Source organism: Citrus sinensis, chromosome 8, assembly GCF_022201045.2.
Source record: "Citrus sinensis cultivar Valencia sweet orange chromosome 8, DVS_A1.0, whole genome shotgun sequence".
Lineage (NCBI taxonomy): Eukaryota > Viridiplantae > Streptophyta > Magnoliopsida > Sapindales > Rutaceae > Citrus > Citrus sinensis.
The window spans coordinates 13,146,272-13,165,499 of NC_068563.1; the positions used below are offsets into that span (position 1 = coordinate 13,146,272).

At 32.1% G+C, this 19,228-nt stretch overlaps 2 protein-coding genes and 1 long non-coding RNA gene across 4 annotated transcripts; all 3 read right to left on the bottom strand.

The window, feature by feature from the left end:
* Nucleotides 1-243: 243 nt before the first annotated feature.
* On the bottom strand, nucleotides 244-3,812 carry LOC102625039 (polyadenylate-binding protein 2-like). Of its 2 annotated transcripts, none has more exons than XM_006492567.4 (6): nucleotides 3,644-3,812; nucleotides 3,400-3,502; nucleotides 2,555-2,625; nucleotides 1,076-1,267; nucleotides 797-924; nucleotides 244-677 (listed from the first exon to the last, which is right to left on the bottom strand). In XM_006492567.4, exons 1-6 carry the CDS (start codon nucleotides 3,689-3,691, stop codon nucleotides 629-631), a joined length of 591 nt encoding a protein of 196 aa, XP_006492630.2. In that variant the 5' UTR covers nucleotides 3,692-3,812; the 3' UTR covers nucleotides 244-628. The 2 variants fall into 2 exon arrangements, with proteins under 2 accessions (XP_006492630.2, XP_006492629.2); XM_006492566.4 differs by having other exon boundaries at nucleotides 2,555-2,649.
* A 2,516-nt stretch (nucleotides 3,813-6,328) lies between these two features.
* On the bottom strand, nucleotides 6,329-8,559 carry LOC127899045 (uncharacterized). The gene is made up of 2 exons (XR_008050836.1): nucleotides 7,516-8,559; nucleotides 6,329-6,643 (listed from the first exon to the last, which is right to left on the bottom strand). It is a non-coding gene; the product is annotated as an uncharacterized LOC127899045 (long non-coding RNA).
* A 1,080-nt stretch (nucleotides 8,560-9,639) lies between these two features.
* Nucleotides 9,640-11,264, bottom strand: LOC127899323 (zinc finger CCCH domain-containing protein 5-like). The gene is made up of 5 exons (XM_052432675.1): nucleotides 11,229-11,264; nucleotides 10,841-11,128; nucleotides 10,603-10,725; nucleotides 10,322-10,480; nucleotides 9,640-9,690 (listed from the first exon to the last, which is right to left on the bottom strand). The coding sequence occupies exons 1-5, from the start codon at nucleotides 11,262-11,264 to the stop codon at nucleotides 9,640-9,642; spliced, it is 657 nt and encodes a 218-aa protein (XP_052288635.1).
* Nucleotides 11,265-19,228: the final 7,964 nt, after the last annotated feature.

Genomic DNA, 19,228 nt, shown 5'->3' on the forward strand with positions numbered 1-19,228 from the left:
AACATATTCGAGTTTTTAATATTATTTAATATTATATATTTTTATTGTTTTCATTAAAGAAATTTAAAAAAAATTAATGTGATTAGTGTCCCTATTACACAAACCCCCTCCCCTAGGGTTTATTCAATGTTGTACTATTCATCCCATTATGGTGTATTACTAGCAGATTTACCGAACATGGAATAGCATTGCATTAGCTAATGCAATCCCATGTAATATGATGTGCTAAACACACCTGGAAAGTAATGAAAACTTTAAAGTTTTTTCTTCAATTTTCAATTCAATGTCAATACAAGTCCATTATAGTTCATAACCCCATGAGCATCAACGGGGCTTGTAAAGGAGACATATAACCACACAATTTAATGAGCAACAACACTTTGAAAAAGAGAGCTTGAAGAAATGTAAAATATGAACTTAGTTAACCAACAACATGGTGCAAACATAATAATTACACTGCGACTATTTTGCATCAACTAACCTAAATATTTGTTTTCTTTTGACACGAGGCAGTGCAAGATGTCAATCTTCACTCAACATATCCATGAAAAGGATAAGGAGAGAATATTGTTTGACGTGATTGCATCCTCTGCGTACAACCAGCACTGCATCAAGCAAAATTGAGCCTTCAGTAGTAGGGGCTGTAACGCATTGGCATTCTGAACCTGGGAATCTTCCTGCAAAACAAAGAAAGTGCCAAGGTACATCAATGTTAACAATTCACAGATGAAACATGAAGGACAAAAAAGTGTCATAAGTCAGTCCACAAGTTTGATGGCAATTGATAGATGCATACCCATAACCATAAGGAGAGTAGAGAAAAGGAGGTATAATTGCACCCCTAGATTGGTAGACCATGAAAGGGTTGGGTCGGCGAGGACGATGCTGTTTCATCCCAGGTACATTGGTCCGCTTAACTGTAACCTACATTGATATCAGAAAGCTATATATTGAACCATAGGTCAAAATAAAAAGAAGAGAAGATGGAATCTTGAATGCAAAACCAACTCAGCAGCAGAAAAGGAGTATAACTCTCAGAAAAGGGGGCGGGGGGCGGGGGGGGAAGTTGTTGTACTTTCAATTGACGACCATGAAGTTCAGATTCATTCAGATGAAGTGCTTCCTGAACAGCCTCTGACTGAAGAAATTCAACATATGCATAACCTTTTGGTTGGCCAAACTTATCAGTACGAATAGTGACCCTATTTACTGTCCCACACGACTGGAAATGCTGCTGTACTTCTTCAGGGGTGCAAGAATAATCCACCTGCAAATCTAGATTAATCCCAAGACTATTTGTGGCCAGTGAAGACGATATTATATCTATTTCAAAAATAGCCAAAAGCAGAAAGAGAGGTAGAAAGAATGGACTTAGAGCTGTATCAAAAAAATTCAAGTTGATTGGGATTTGTACAGAAAAACATATCATGATTGGTTGACAAAACAGTTAGAAGTTTTTTTCCAGAAAAATATGAAAACATGACACATGTTAAAGGTCAAGGTTTTTTCATAATGACCAAATAAAATCTGGCTTATAGGGTTACACATAGACTTTATGTCAAATGAACTTCAATTCCTGAAACGCGTCAACGAAAAGAAGGTAAAATTATTATTCTAAGAACATACATGTATGAAAAATTAAAAATGAATGACCATAATTAAGAGAATGAAACCCTTGCTAATACAAAATATAATCAATCATTCGGCTATGAAATCATAACTTCCATCATAATTTTTGTTTCCGAGTTTCTGATCGTTATTTTCCATGTAGAAAGTGATGGCTTAGGAAAAATTAGCAGGACAAAATCTTTCCAATTTTTTACTCTTTCAATTTACTCCATTCTATATGTATGGTGATGGAAGACTGCCGACTCAGATCTCTAAGATAAAACCTCATCAGATCTATCCTTCAGGTTCTAATGCTATACCAGTCATCTAACAGCAGTCAATTAGTTTGTTAATGGAGTCAGATCAACACTTCTAAAGACTAAAATGTAAACCAACTAACTATAGTTCTCACAACTTCTAAAGTCGTGTGTAGAGACATTCAAATAACTATCAAGCAGAAGAGATAATGGCATAAAGATTCTGCTACAACGTAATGCATGGTCTGGACGAAGACTGGTGGTTAAATAAGGCTACATCTAAGTCTTGGTTATTCAGCATAATCACCCTTTCAACTGGGTGATACGGACATTACAATATAGTAATCACTTTCCAATCAAAGCATTACAGAAGCCTAATGTAATTTGAGACATACGATGATGCTAAAAAGAATCAGTGGACAACAGATTTAACTCCATCTATGCCATTTAGGTATACAGATAAGTTTTCTGCTCAGAATTACAACTTTATTTTTCGCCAAATGAATGCAAATAACAATCATCATATGAAAAAAAAAAAATTACTTTACTATCATTGCCTATTGTTGATATAAAAACTCAAAGTTTTTAAAGTGCTTGATTTAAGAATCTTCACAACAGTCAGCATCAGGAATCAACAATGGATGACATATTTACAAAGCCACACAATAAGTTAGTGAATGAAGCCTTACATTGCCAACGAAGACCGATCGAGAATCTACTTCCTCTCGATTTGCCAGAGAGGAACCTCCAGCAGCAGGATCTATTGGCAAATGAAATCCAACATCTCACATAGAATAAAGAAAGATTATAGAGCAAACTAGATATGATTATTAGTATTATCCTAGTTATCAAACTAATTCATCAATATGCCAGAGAAGAAGATGCATTAAACAGTTGCTGAAACAAGAAGAACAAATAGAAGGATCAAAGAAATGATTATCATCTGTTAGCAGTCAGAATCTTACTCTATTATCATGAATGCATTGCAAACTCACAAGTTAATTATCAAGCAAAATTTTTTTGTGAAGCTACTACTCCCACAACGTCAAAAGAAACACAGGAATTAAATATAATTTAGATTTATTTCATTGTTTCATTCCCCATAAAAAGTTCAAGAACAAGCCTGCCTTGCAGAGATTCATCGAAAATACTTTACCATGCACACGGGCCATCTAAATATCATTTAAAATCAAGTAAAAGCTGGACTGATAAAATTATGTATCTCCATTGGTATATAAGCTACCGACTCTCTTAGCAAAATCTTTTAAAAACCAACTAGATTCCCCATTCAGCTTAATATGTTAAAGAAACCCCACAAAAACCTTCACGATTATTATCATTATTATTATTTTAAACAATATCTATATTTTAAAGACATCTCTGGATGATTAAAAAAGAACTAACAAGAGACATTATTGAATGATAATAAATCAAATGTAGCCAATAAATTTTTCCAAGGTCACATTTAGCCCAATAGCAAATACCCATCACATAATTTATTTATTCTAATAATTAAAAAAGTGAAAAAAAATACCTAGTTTGGAAGCCATTTCGTTTCCAGCCTTGGCGTGCATCTGCCTGAGAGCAGTGGCTTCTTCTTCCATCTCCTTTAATCGTATCTTCATGTCATCAAGCTCCTGCAATACAATTACGAAATATAGTTACAACAAAACCTAAAATATTGTCACTATTATCACCTATTATTGGGCAAAAAGAGATTTAAGAAAGGAAAAAGAACAAATGAAAAAAAAAAAAAAACAGAAGCATAAACTACTTACTACTTGTTTATTCTCTGTTTCAATCATGTCCATGTCGTCTCCTTCCATCTTGCTCTCGGCTTTGCACTCTTGCCTTGCCCGTCTCTCTCAACCCCCTTCAATATTTTTCATAGCATTTTATAGTTGGGTTCTTGCCATCTCGGCATTTTGAGTAATGTTTTAGATAATAACGTTTTTATCCTTGTATTTATTATATTTAACAAATCAGAAAATCATTTCTGTTTGTTAGAACAAATCGCTAGCCCCGTTGAAAACTTGAAATAACAAAAGTAACCTTTTTGTCCCTTTTTGTCTTTTTGGATATTATCAAGCTCCCACCTGATACTTTTTAATTTGTCATTTCACCACCAAAGAATTTAACGATTTGGTAGTATAGTAATAAGAATTGAAATGCTAGAAGGGTAAAAGTGATTGTTAGAATTCCTTAGTAATGAAGTTATGTGTCAGAAAAAGTTAGGGGGTAAGTTGATAATATTCCCTGATTTTTGAAGTAAATGAATTTAATTTTTTTGAGTAAATTTTATTAACATACGTGGACAAAAAAAATTCTAAAAACCTTCAATAAATGAAAATAGTCTTGTTAATAGAATACATCTATTTTGTTCGAAATATGAGGACCAATGCGAATGATAATGCTGAAATAACTACTTATCAAATGATTCAACGTGATAATGTAAACTCGAATTAAAAACAATGAAGATTTGTTTTTTATTGAGGAGTGGTGAGATAAATCATTGATTAGTCTAGCAATATAGTCAAGGTGTTCTTTGAGGAGCTAAGTATCAGATAAGTTTTTGGAGTTTTGAAGGTTTACAAAGTCCAGAATAAGTTTTAAAAGTGTGCGCAATTTTCTTTTAAGGATGGGTAAATTAGATAAGAAGCTCATGTGATCACAAAGTATTAGTATTAATAATAATACAAATACTTAGTGAATCCTGGGATAGCTTAAGGAAACTTATATGAGAGTTTAATAGATCTAGTGAGAGCTCATCTCGAAAGCTAAGTAGAGCTTAGGAGAGCTTTAATTAATCTAGGGATAGCTTAGGTGAGCTAGAGGAAGCTCCCATATGAAAAACAATTAGGGTTTTAAGATTATAATATAATAAAATAAACACGAAGTTAAAGAACACATAAAAATTACATGGGTTGCATTGGCATTTATCTACGAGAATATCTTATTTCTAATCCACAATATAAATTAAGTTTAAAATGATTTTCTTTACTTGGTTGTCTTTGCGACAATTGGTATAGCTTTGATGTGTCAGTACATGACTTGTTTACACTACAATAAGATTGAGATGTAATAGCATGTGAACAGTGCTACTAAAAATAATCTGAAACACTTTATAAAGTGCTATGTTAGCCTATGTTATTAAAAGTATTCCTTTTTAGAATCAGTTACATAATGCTACAAATTATAGTATCTGTAGCATATAATGAAAGTTGTATATGTAGTTTTATTTGCATTGGATAATACTATCATGACACATTATGTAGCACTTAAGAAATGTGATTAAATTGCTTTTTGTATCAATACTACAAATCTGTTACTTGTAGCACTTTAATCATTCTACACGTTTTAATCTTGTATCACTTTAGAAATGCTCTTTAGAAATTCGATCATATTATCTATGTGACATAATACAAATGCTATAGATTTAATGATATTAGCAATTTCGTGAAATGCTACCGAAGTTTTTTAAATAGCTGAACAAAAATGTTACGATATTGGATGATTTGTAGCACTATTAGGATGAGACAAGTAGTCACTTGTAGCATTTAACTATTACATCACTTGTAGCATTTAACAATCATAATAGTTGTTATCATAATTATTAAATATAATCGAACGAAATACAATCAATATGTATATATTAGTTTTATAATAGTACAAATTTTTTCTCAATCTATACTCCTAATGAACAAAATATACCGTAAATGTGTAAAATTTTGTATCAAAATAATGATGTATGGAGTATGAACATCATAATTTAAAGATAGATATCAAATACAAAACAAAGTATCTTTCACAGTAAACATCATGTGCCACATATCAAAATGGAAAATATTAAATAAAAAAATATTATTTCATCTTCAATTTGCATCAAAGCTCCTTTACAAGTAGTATTTATCCTTATGTCTTGCATTATGAATGGAAAAAAAAAATAAGTACAAAATATCACGCAAAAAGAGCAAATCTAGTGAAAAATTCGTTTAAGTATTTCGCTAAAAAAAATTAATTTACTATCATAATTATTTTTACTAAAGAAATTTCAACATTATATTTATATAGAATGTTGGTCACAAAAACTTTCTTTTTTAACTTAGCATTACACAATTCTAGTATTGAACAATGAATTCACTACTAGAAAAATGGTCTTTACTGACTTTAAAATAGTGTCAGAAATTACTTTCACTGACACTTGTTAATTGTGTCAGTAATCTGGGAGTCAGAAAAATAGTGACACTTGTAAGTGGTGTCAGTGATTACTATTACTACAGTATCACCGATATTATGACACCATAGTATTAGTAGTTATTGATATTTAATTAGTGTCTATGATTACTGTTACCATGGTATCACTAGTTAATTTATTTTTAAAAAAATAAAAAATTAAATTGGATCATTGCCTATTGATTTATTTGTAAAATTAAAAGCACCACAAAATAACAAAAAGAAATTGATTTATATCACAAAATCTTTCATTTCACATTTAAATATTATTAGTATATATTACAAATTGAACTTCAATAGCCAAAATATGAGATATCCTACTCTCATAACTAAATAATCCAAATTCAATACATAAAAATTAGTCTCTGTCCCTATCTGACCAACTTCCATTAGAATTAGCCTCATCACTTCTGCTTTCACTGTGATAATTGGAGCGCCTCCGACTCCAAGTTGTTTCATGAACTTGACGTTCATCATCATGGCTTCTGCCAGAACCACTTTTCACACGATCAGCCTCCCTTAATCTAGACCTTCTGTAATGATGCCTGCATAAGAAATTACAAAACCATAAATAACCAGAAGGTTTCTAACATTAGCAGTAAATACATTAAATAATGAAATTTGATCATAGTTTGGATCATCATCCCTTGTACATAAGATTGCAATGCTACATCACCAAAGGCATCTTGTTGAATCTAATTATTTTCTTGCCATGCTTGCAACATGGTCATTACGCCACATACTAATCATACATTTTTGAAAATGGGTTTTAAACTCGAACAATAGACCAAAAAACCAACAGAAGAACTTTCTTTAAATCTTGCATTGTGAGAACATCTTTTCATTATTCATTGCTTCTAAGAAAACCGAGTTAGGAGACTTGAAGAAAACACAAATGAAGAGAACGATACTATGAAGAAACCTCTCAAAATCATAGGTTAAACATGGAAGTTTAAACTAAAAAATTCAAATAACAGAAAGTGAATTAAATAAACAAGAGTTCATATATACCAAGTACAGTTTATAGTGTCTATGACTAGTGTAATAAAAGCATACCTGTCGGCATTAGTTGAATCTATCTTGTTCCTTGTTTGTCCTGAGCGTTCTTGATTCCAGGTCCCAGATTCATCAGAATAACCAAATAAAGCAGCCATCTTTTTCACCCAATATCTCGGAGGTGGTTTATCCAAATCAGCCCATTCATAGTCTCCGCCAGGGTTGCGGAAACAGTGGATAAAATTGCGAGCCATTCCACGAGAGCATGTCTGTTAAAATATACCCAACGAAGATAATAAGAGCGTAAAGAAAAGAAGAAAAGAAACAAACTCATTTCATATCAAAAGCAAAATGGCAAAGAAAAAAGCAAGTGTATAAGCCACACAATTATAACTCTGAAAAATGAGACAATTGGCTGTACCTTTAGTCTTGACTTCATATATTCCCCACATATGGCAATCTTCCATCTAGTCACATTAATAAATTCACATGTGATTTGTCAAGAAACACACAAATAAATAAACCATCACCATCCAGAAAATGACAAGCTGTAAAATTCAGTAAACAGTAATGTGTTGATTACAATTTAAGCATGGAGAAAATTTTCAGATTAGACTATGTCAACAGTGTCCATAGATAGTTAAAAGATGGGAGAATGTGCTGGCGTTCACTAAGCATATAATTTTTCACAGCTTAACCCATTGCAATTTTACCAGTGTCAAGTCTAAAGGAAACTAGTCAGGAATCTTCTGTAAAGTAAATAAATAGTGAAACAACTGTTCTCATAGCAATAAAATAAAATTATTTTAATAATTTTCTTCAACTTTCAGACCAATCAAACAAGTAAAGCAATTTTAGTACAATGCACAACAATTTAAGCTGAATGGACAATTGGAACAATTACGGAACAACTAGACCCCAACGAATACTGCAAAAACAACCCTTAAACAATGACTTAAGAAAGTAGAAGCTTCTCGTAAGAAAGTAGAAGCTTCTCCTAGATCATGCCTTTTCAATCTCCCTTTGCTAAGAAAGCTGCCCTGGTATTTAAGACTATCCAAATCCTATCAACATGTTGGGACATTCAAATACAGCCTCCAAGAAGACGTGTTGTAAACTTTACAACTGAAGTCTGTCGGATAAACCAAATCTTATACCCAATGCCAAGAGCTTTAATTAAATCCATTTTAACAGGCACCAATTACCAAGAATGCAGGCAGACAAAGAGGATCAAAATGACAGGATATCAGTATTCTGGAATTTCTATCAGAAACATGAAAAGTGGCAAGGCCTATTCACTGAGAGCCAAACATTTTTTAAATAGTAGTTACTTTATATAAAACAAATAAATATAAAGTAGAAAGTAAGCTCCAATAATTCTTCACAAAGACCTGTTTCCCAGCAAAGTAACGACCATTGATAGAATGGTAAGCGAGAACAGCTGATTCCAGCGACTTATAGTGAACATAGATATTTCCTCTCTCAAGTGGGAAAAACCATTTCTACACACCTGTACATATTTGTTAGTTAGTATAAGCAGAAAAAGGAAGAAACCCATGCCTAAATCTTACAGAATACTGAGTCTACAAGAAATGCTAAATAATGTCCATAGAGTTTCAATTAATCTGGGAGGCCAGAGAATGATTTAAGAAAGAGTAATGAAAGAACCACAGCCATCTTGTACAAACAAGGGCATACAAACTAATATGGCATGAGGAGATTGATTGTATAAAACCATCCTAGGTCTACATAATTGAAAAAAATAACTGTTATCACTTTTCAACCAAGCTCTTCATACCACATCAGTTGGTACACACTAAGCTGTAAAAATTTGTTTGTGGCTCTGTCATTATTGTCAAAGAAAATGGTAACAGGTAGTTTTCTTTATATTTATCATATTTGTTAATCTCAAAATTGCGATATTTGAAAAACCTAAGAAAAGGGTAATAGAAATAAAGAAACTTGAGAAACTCCAAGACAGCAAGTACATTTACAGAAAATAGTTAACAACCTTGAAATTGACAATCTCACCAAACTTCAGGAACTCCGTATGAACATCCTCATAAAATTCTTCATAAGAGCGTTCAACTTATTCATCTATATACTGAAAAGAAAGAAGGCAAATCAACCAAAATTTTTTTTTGCGTATGTTAACATCAGAAGCATAAAATCAAAAGAAAAGTATGAAAGTATAGTCTGTCAAGAATGCTTTATTTTGACCTTGGAAAAAAAAAATGATATTTATCAGGAGGTGAAACAACTTATAAAAATACTCTAGCATATAACTTGAAACTTCACTATGATAGTTATCAATTTGATTAGTTTCTCAATTTGCATTTTGTTCTTCCAGATAATGGTCAAAGGGTAGTGGATTAACACGGAGACAACTATTAACCATGATCTCCATTGACATGGTTAACACTATTCAAAATACACAACTAGGGGACAAGATATATATAACCTGCAATTTAATCCTCACCTAATGGCTAATATTTTCTCATCTGTATAATAGACTGAAATGAAACCTATCATGTGTTCAACTAATTTAATTTGCATCAATCAAAGCAACTTCTTTTTCTCCAGCTTTCTGTCTCCCCTGACACATTCTAAAGTAAATGAAGAGCACCAACAACATGTGTCAGTAAATAGGTGTTATGGCAAACAATCCCAAACCTTCCAAAGTAATGACCATTGTTAGATGACCAGCTCTGACAATCGACGATATATAGTATATTCCACAAGAAACTAATAGTTGTTAAGGAGAAATTTTTAACTCAAACAGAGTTGTACATTTATGTGACTAGTGAGAGAGAGAAAGAAAGAAAGAACGAAAGAAAGAAAGAGAAATAAGCCAAACATATAAACAAGAAATTTCCTAATAGCTAAAATCATTTGTAGCATGTAGGATACATAATAGCTCATAGCCTTCACTCTTACCCAATCAAGGCCAACACCATGAATCTCCATCGTTATGAAAACATAAATCTCTGATTTCACATAGTCAAAGAAAAGAAATAAAATGTGAACTCAAAAGAACTCACCAGTGATACTATCTAGAATAATTATAAACACATTACAATATATCAACTGGAAAAATATTTTTCTGTATAAAAAGTATCTTCTATATAGCAAGGACAATGCGTATATAAAATGATCCAACAAATTGCACAAAAGTATAGAAGTTTGGAAGAGTCCTTATCAAGATACAAGAATCAGCAATTACATACCTCGAGCCCCTCATCTTGCTCCCAAGCAAGCCCAGGACCATTATGCATATTCTTGATGAGCAGAGTGCACGATTTATCAGGGTAAAAATAAACTCTGCTGCATCTCTGACCAAACCAACAAGCTCCAGTCTTCAAATGGAACGGACAATGAACTTTATCCTGCCATATATAATAAAAACATGATTGACCATGATAAACAGGCAAATATAATAGAAATGAAATATAATACAGTAATTGCAAATTAAAAATTTTAGATAGACATATTGAAAGAAAAGGCATGCCTGTTCAGTTCCAAAATTGGGCACTTGTTGAGCAATAGTCTCCAACTCCTGTTGTGCATTCTGGTGATCAGCAAAGGCTTCTGATTGTGGGGGCAGAGGATTTGATGTAGGCCTATCAACATCCTGTAAAGGAAGTAATAACGTAGAAAGTTTAATTTTTGCCATAACCGAAGAGAATGGGCATCCTGAAGTAAAGTAGAAACAAGCCTAACATAGCTGTCAATAGAGTCAAAACTACCTCTTTTTTACTTAGTGGGTTCGCATCCTTCTTCAGAACTCTGACCTTTTTCATCCTGATAATAATCTCATTTCCTTGCCATATAATTTCTGTAGGCCCTTCTTCAACATATTCCCAATCATCATCCTCATCACATTCATTCTCCTTTCGCCTCCAAATTCGCGATGCTCCGAGAACACGCCGTAGCTGGTGAGCAAGCGAAGGATACGTTGCAAGTTCTCGGCGTCCCCACCGCCGGATGGGAGGATACGTGTCAAGATCTGGGAGGCGGAGAGAGGGGTGTTGGCCCTACCTTTCCAGATGGCATCCGGTACGTGGAGACGGATGGCAGCGGTTAGAGACATGGGAACACTTATCATGTTGGCAGCTCCATTATGGCCAGTCTTACCTTCTTCCCGCCATCTCTGCACTCGTTATCTTCCATTACTGCTTACTCACCTTTGATTTCGCAGCACCATGCCGGCCAAACAAAAAGATAAGACCTGAGCACTTTTTGACAATTTGGATGTTAGGGATTTTTCAGATCTGGGGAGCTTAGGAGGGAACAAATACTTTGTAGAGGGAGTTGAAAAGTTGTATTTTGGATACGATAAGATTTGTCCATTTGTTTTGTTTTTATCCACTCAAAAAGCACAACTCTAAAAAAATTAAAAATAATTCGTAGCCTAGTGGTCTTTTGATTCAATGTAGAAGCTCTAAGTTTAAGAGGTCTTGGGTTCGAATTCAGACTAAAACAAAATTAAAATGATAATTTTTAATTGCTGATACCTAAGCGTCATTGATCGCTATTACTAAAGCTATTGATACTTCAGTATTAGTAATTAGTGATACATATTTGTTAAACGTGGAAAATGATCCAAATATATGTATATACTGATACTTTTAAATAAAGTGTCAGAACACAAGTATCAGTAAAGACTATTTTTCTAGTAGTGATTTAAATATGCAACTATTCTTGTCCTACAAAATTTTTGACAAAGTCCCCCCTAAGACATGGGCATTTCCTAAAACGAATTACAACTTATATAATATATGTATCATCAACTCAACACTTCCAAAATAATATTTTCTAGCCAACAACTACTACCACCACAAGTCATTGAAGTATAATATATAGGGCCTTACACTCCATGTTGTCACATGCATTGAAAAAAGAAAATTTATAAAAATAGCCACAAAATTTTTCAATTTTTTTTGGATTTAACCCTCCAAATTTTTTATATCATAACTAACCAAATACTAGTTTTTTGGACCAAATAGTCCTCATCACTTTCAACAAATTTACAAACAAATTCTACTCTTGAAAATCCAAGAAAAATCTAACATCTCAACACTCTCAACAATCTAAAAAAATACCAAATCCTATCAAACAAGTATTATATAACTAAAGATATACTCATCAATTGGGAAGCTTCTTAAGGTTAGTGTAAGTTCTTGCACAATACGAACCTTTTATGTATTGTGCAAGAACCTTTTATGTATTAGGTTTAGTGTTTAGATTTGAAATTGATATTGTTTTGTTTTAAATACTGTTATTTTCTATTTATAAAACAATGTGATTTGTTAAAATACTTAGTTTAAAAAAATCGCTGAAAATAATAGAAATTCAAAGTAAAAACAAAATCCATACTTAGTAGAACATATTAATTTATTGCGACAAGTAGGGGCACATAAACATGTTGCTGGTTATGTGTGACAGACACTTGTTCACTACTTGTCACACATAATTAGCATGTCCACTAAATTTGCAGACACTTTCTAGAATTCATAACTTTGGCTGTATGTATCCGTTTTGGGTGTATAATATACTGTTTTGAAGATTGCGACATGACAAATCGAATCCAAAACTGTTATGTTGTAAAAAGGACACATCCTTAAGTTATGACTTTTGGAAATTGTTCAAAAATTTAGAGGGACAAGTTGATTATGTGCAATAAGCAGTGGGACAGATGTCTGTTGCACTAAATCAGCCTTGTGTTTATGTTATAACTTAGGCTACATGTGTCTGTTTTGGGTGTACGATATATTGTTTCAAAGTTTGCGATGAGACGAATCAAATCTAAAATCACTTACGCCATTCTATCACTTGGTCGAACTAAATATTTACTTGAATTTAAGTGGGACAGGTACCTATCGCACTATCGTACATAATCATAGTTTATGCGACATCCATATAAAATGTATTGTATACTCACTTTATCATATTATGTAGTGCATAATCTTATTTCTTTTGTTCTTTTAATAATTTTTAGACATAATTGATTCAGTTGTGCTTTCATTGTGTTATAACGGTTCATAGGAGAAGTTGACGAATGGCCGTATGGAGTACGTGAATGCCAAGAATACAACTTTTTAAGTTTGAAAAGATTGTACGTTTGATCAGTTTCTAACGAGTGTGCATGAAGTTTTGCATATAAAGTCTAATGAATATAGTATCACGATGAAGAAAACTTTAAGGTTTAATAACACAATCTATCGTACATATTCACTACCTATAGATGTACTTAATGATGAAATGGTCAAGGTTATATAATATATGGCCTCTGATGTGATCATCTATGGATGCATCCCTTTATTTGTTGCCACGTCTCGTCGAGTTTTGAATCAAAGTCTTGAGCGACTTATAAAAACTAAAACTTCTTTTAGAGCAAACATCTCTATCCTCAATATTGAACTAGAGATGTTACCATAGACGATGTCGTTGCAGCAATGTTACACTCCACTCGACACCATTGATGACATCGACATTACATTAACATATGCTGAAGAAGATGTGCTACTACTAACAACATCATTAGAGCAACATTACTCTCCTGTCCACAATAATGATTTCTGCAATAATGATGATGCCATCAACAACACAAAAGCAGATAATATTTGTGTGGAACTGTACAATAGTATGAGGGGCACTCATTTCAATAGTCCAGTTGATGATAAGGGCATCAGTTATTCTAATATTTCTATTAATGCTGAGGATAAGCGTCAGTATGATACTCCCATTAATAATAGAGACAACCGACCTATTTCTCTAATGGTCTGTTTAAAGAGGAATATAACAGTTGACCACCTCGTAAGTCTTACTCTAGTTTTGCTTTCAGACTTGGTTGCTCCACATTTTGCTAGAAGCTGTAATTTTGATGATATTAGTATGAGTAAGTTGTTCAATGAGAGGAATGAGTTACTACTAGAGTTACACAAAGTGGCCTTGAGGGAGAAGTTTGATTTCGAGATTGAACAATCCACAACGACATGTTTCAAAGCCGATTATTCTTTGGAATCATGTAAATGGCGCATTTGAGTAACGAGAGGTTCAAATGAGTAGAATGTTCCTTGGGTAGTAAGAAGAGCTGACAATGTACACACTTGTTCTAATAAGGTGTTGACTTTTGATCTTCGTTAAGTTAGGAGCCAGGTTTTTGGCCATATTATTATGGATAAATTTATCTAGGAAAAATAGATATATGTTTCGAATGACATAAGAGCAAACATGCAGCAGGAATACGATGTCCAGTTAATATACTAGTAAGCATATCGGGCCAAAAACGTTGGTTTTGAAATAGTATAAGGTAACCTTGTAGAGTCATAAATACTCTCAAATTTTGACCAAAGCAAATGAGAGTACAGTTACTCACTTCGAGCATGATGGAAATGATAATTTGTTATACTACTTTATAGCTCTTGAATCTTCCATAAAGGATTTTATGCAATGCATCAGGCCAATGATTACTATAGGTGGTACTTATCTAAGGAACTATATCATGGAAGAATATTTGTGGCAACTTATCTGGATGGAAACAATCAACTGTATCCGATAGCCATTGGGGTTTTAGATTTAGAAAACAAGAATGCTTGGGAATGGTTTATGATGAAGTTACATAGAGTAATTGGCAATAGGCCAGAGTTAGTAATTATCTCCGACCGATGCACTTCTATCAAGAAAGCTATTCTAAAAGCATTTCGCAATGCTACCCATGGCGTTTGCTTTTTTCATGTCAAAAGTAGCATTAAGTCAAAATTCAGGATATCTAAATTTGCTTGGGGTGAATTTGAGCTTGCCTTTTATAAACGCAGCAAAAGCATATAGACAAAAAGAATTTAAAAAATAACTTATGGGATCGTGGATGCTCCACCTGGGTGTGACTATTTACTTAGAAAATAATATGGGTACATGTAATTAGGCAAGGTCTGAGTTTGAAGGTAGGAGATAAAATATACTTACCATCAACATTGTGGAGAGTATGAATTCTTTCATGAGGGAATCATAAAAATTTTATGTTACTCATCTTGTTGATCATTTTAGAAAAGCATTGAAGCAATGGTTTTATGATAGACAAATTGTGGTTGAATCGATAAGTACTCGTATAACAACATGGGCAGATGAAATAGTCATTGAGGAGAATTTTGGTTGAAATAATGACCGTTCGTCTTGTGTCTCAGTATTTATTCTATGTTTTTAGTGGTGGTATTAAGGAAAGGATAGTGGACATATGTAACAAGACTTACTCCTGTACATTATTCCAACTTGATCAGCTTGTGTGTGCACATGCAATTATTGCTTCTAACTGTTCGAGTAGATTAGATAAGCATTTGTTCTAATTTTTACACCAACAGATCATTAACAACGGCATATACACAACTAGTAGAGTCGGTTGGTGATGTGGCAGACCAGGAACTAGTGGAAATTCAAGCCGGTTGGTGACAACATATGCACAATGGATCATTAATGACGACATATGTTCTTACTAGACTCAATTTTTATAACAACAGTTTTTTTACTCATTAAACTAGCTAAATTCATTTGTAAATTCTTAATAAATGTTTGATTATTATTTTTTTAAAGAAAGATTTTGCATTTTGCATTTATTAGAAGATGATCACAAGTTACATTACAACAATTTTAACACCAAACCATATATTGCATAAAATGAAGCAAAGCTCAAAGCTGCTCACACTTCACTTGTAATAGACATTTGCAAGGCATTATGACAAAAATTGAGGCATAAAATTTCTTGGCTTCTGGCGTGCCAACATTTGGCTCTTTTGCTGCCATTGCAATTACAATTCCAGTACCAGACCAAACTGAGGCAGTTGCTGCAGCAAACATCAAGCTCCTCCTCCCATTCCCATTGCCAGCCTCAATGTCAAATCCAATTCTTCACCATTTGCTCATTTTGCTACACTTGTAGCAACAACAAGTCTCTAGCTAGCATTGGCTCGAGCCTGGCTAGCATTGCAGAGGAAAGAGGTTGTCATGGTCATTGATGCTATTTCCACAATAGTTCTATACTTTCCTTAATTGTTTGATTGAACTTCTTATGTAGTTATTCATTGGACCTCTCTATCAATTTCGAATAGAAAAGAAAAAAGACCTAAAAATTAAATAAATATTAATGAATTTCATACTTGTTCATGATTCAAATTATTATCAATATTGTTTTGTTCCTCCATAAAGTCAACATCCTTCAAATCAATAAGAATCGGTTTACTTCTCTCCAACAAAAAGAAAAAGATTATGGTCATCCACAATGTTTGTCCTTGATTGTGGCCCACTGATAAATGCAAACAAAGATATAATGACAAAATTTGTACCCTAAATCCAATCACATGTGTCCAGCTAACAAAAATATGTGCTTTGGAAGAAGAATCGGGTCTTTAGTCGATTAGAGTTTAACAAAAATATGATTTAGGTTCAACAAATTTTTTTGAATGTAAATATAGTTTTAGTTAGTAATTTTTTTTCTTTTTCACTGTATTTTAATGTCTATAACTGTAATTAATTTAGTGGTATTTTAATCTAAAAAAATATTTTCAAAGATAAGTTTAGTGAGTAATTTGGCAGGTTCAAATAGATCCACCCTTTGTTTTCATGTAAGAATAATTCTTATACATAGGTCATCTCAAAGAAAAATCTTATAGAAATCAATTATATATGTGTCAAAACACTTTATATGCTCCAGATTCTAACATAAGATCACCTGGATTGGATGAGAAAATTATCCAATATTTTATGTTGAGAACCTCATTAACTAGACTCTTACAGAAATTTGAAATTTCCACTTTGAACAATGAGTACTTAAAAGAGTTTATATGTGTACTAAAATAGATACTATCCATTGGTATTATGATGTTAAATATAGAGTAGGTACATCTGAATAGGTGATGAAACATATTACTATTACCCAATATATATGGGTAAATTTAGAACGATATTTTTTGACCAATAAATAAATGACATGTGGACAGTTACAAGGGATAAAATAGGCAAAATAGTTGGAGCAATATAAAAATGCTATTTGGAATAAATTTAGTACAAAAGGAATAGTTTTGTCCATTTTCCCTAATATATGACATATAACCGTAAAAACATTCTCTCCTTTTAACCTAAGGATGATATTTGGTCCTAACTTTTATGCACTCTCCTTACCACTAGCCTTCACTATATAAATATCTTATTCACCCATATTAAGGGGCTCTCCTCCCCCCTCTTCCTTTGATCTTTTAGATTATTTCCCATTTGCTCATTTTTGGGAGATTATTTTCCATTCAAATTATAAAAATTGTTTTCTTTATAATATTTATTTAATTAATCATGCATGTCTATATGCTAAGGTAGGAGTTGGATAATGAATGGAAAAAAACTTACATAATTGAGGAGAAAAGAGAACTTCAAAGGACTTTAAAATCAAAAGTTGTGTAGAAAATATTTGGACGCAAATATATATAAGAAATGATGCAACTCAAAGTTGACAGCATGATAGAAGGACTTTGTTAAAGAAAAAAAAAACTAGTGATCAATTTAAGGTATGTGTATTTATATTATGGTGTGCTATTTTGTTATCAATTTGTTAAACTGACTATATAAAATTATATTAGGTAAATGCTTGTTTAGTCATTATATTGTAAAATAAATGTCCATTTGTTCCTATATTTTAAAAAATATCTCAAGATACCACTACTATTAAAATATTACACTCTTTCTTCTATCTTTTCTTTACCTTTACAATAACACCCTTGTAACAATCATATTGACATTGATTTTTTAATCTATTAAAAAGTTACTTAGCAAATTAACCAATAGTTACTTATTAGCAAACTAAGAAACAAATATTAGTGTGAAACAACTAATATTTTTCATACCCTTGCAACAATCTTGCTAACTATTATTTATAAACTAATTAATACTAGCCAATTTTAAAGTAATAGTTAATACCTTGCAATAATCTTACTAATAATTTTTTGTAAAAAAATTAATTTAGCAAATTAATCCTAAGTAAAATAATAAGAAACTAATTTTTATTTTAATTTTAAGGCTATTTTGATAGATTACTTTTTTTTTCTTTACACTAATATCTCTACAAATATTATTGCAAGAGTATTTTATAAAATCAATGAAAAAAGCAAGGGTAGGATTGTAATATTATTATTAGTAAGGGTGTGTTGAGATATTTTTTAAAATATAAGAACTAAATGGGTATTTAACTCAAAAATATGGGAATTAAACAAGCATTTAACTATTTATTATTATTATTATTATTATTATATATATATATATGTTAATAATGACAAGTGTAAAAAGGATAAGGAAAAAGCAAATTCCACACACATAAGGTTGTAAGAGAATTGCTCCGACAACTTATGATATAGTAATATCAAATATTTTTTTAAGTTTTTAAAAGCCTGAACATTACTTTAAACTTTTTTTTCGAGGGTTGAGGTTTTAAAAAATACATACAAAATAAAATAGGCAAAACTGTAAATGTAGTGACTACTACTGCTATAGTAAGAAAATCAATTATTTAGTCATAATATTTATTGTTCTACAATTAGTTGTACATATCATTGAATTTGTGAAAATTTGTAGCGTCAAATGAATGAAGTTGAAAAAGATCCTTCAAACCCTTCTTTAAGTGATTTGAAAGATAATTCTGTATAAAAAAAAATAGGGTCTTTACATATCTTTTATGAAAGCACTTGGAAAAGGAATTACTTTTTCATAATTAGCCCTCTTATCACATAAGGCTACTATTACAGATCAAATGCTAAAGGATCAAGATGAAATGAAGAAAGAATTAGCACAATATGAGAGTTCTTTAAAAAGACGTAGAAAAAAGAGGTAAGTATATAATGATAAGTCAATGAATCTTTCCTCCCAAAATCAATTTGAAGCAAATATGACAACATGTGCTATATTAGCAAGGGGTCTACACATAGACCGTATTAAGGAAAATTCATGTTATTAGAGATTATACTAATAAAGAGTTTGACCTTGAACATAACTCAAGAAACATGCTTGATGTGTCTTAACGACGCTTGGAATATCATGCATATGATTAAGTCAACAATGGGGCCTTTAATTGTGTGAATATCTTTGTAATTATGAGATATATT

Bases quoted from the DNA above. Each gene is read 5' to 3' on its own strand.
- LOC102625039 (XM_006492566.4), bottom strand. From the start codon at position 3,691: ATGGAAGGAGACGACATGGACATGATTGAAACAGAGAATAAACAAGTA. The intron at 3,503-3,643 runs GTAAGTAGTTTA...ATTGTATTGCAG, and splicing joins AAACAGAGAATAAACAAGTA to GAGCTTGATGACATGAAGAT. The intron at 925-1,075 runs GTACAACAACTT...ATATCAATGTAG, and splicing joins TTCATGGTCGTCAATTGAAA to GTTACAGTTAAGCGGACCAA.
- LOC127899323 (XM_052432675.1), bottom strand. From the start codon at position 11,264: ATGGAAGATAACGAGTGCAGAGATGGCGGGAAGAAG. The intron at 10,726-10,840 runs GTAGTTTTGACT...CTTCCTTTACAG, and splicing joins ACCCACTAAGTAAAAAAGAG to GATGTTGATAGGCCTACATC. The intron at 9,691-10,321 runs GTATGTAATTGC...AGAATGTGTCAG, and splicing joins AGCAAGATGAGGGGCTCGAG to GGGAGACAGAAAGCTGGAGA.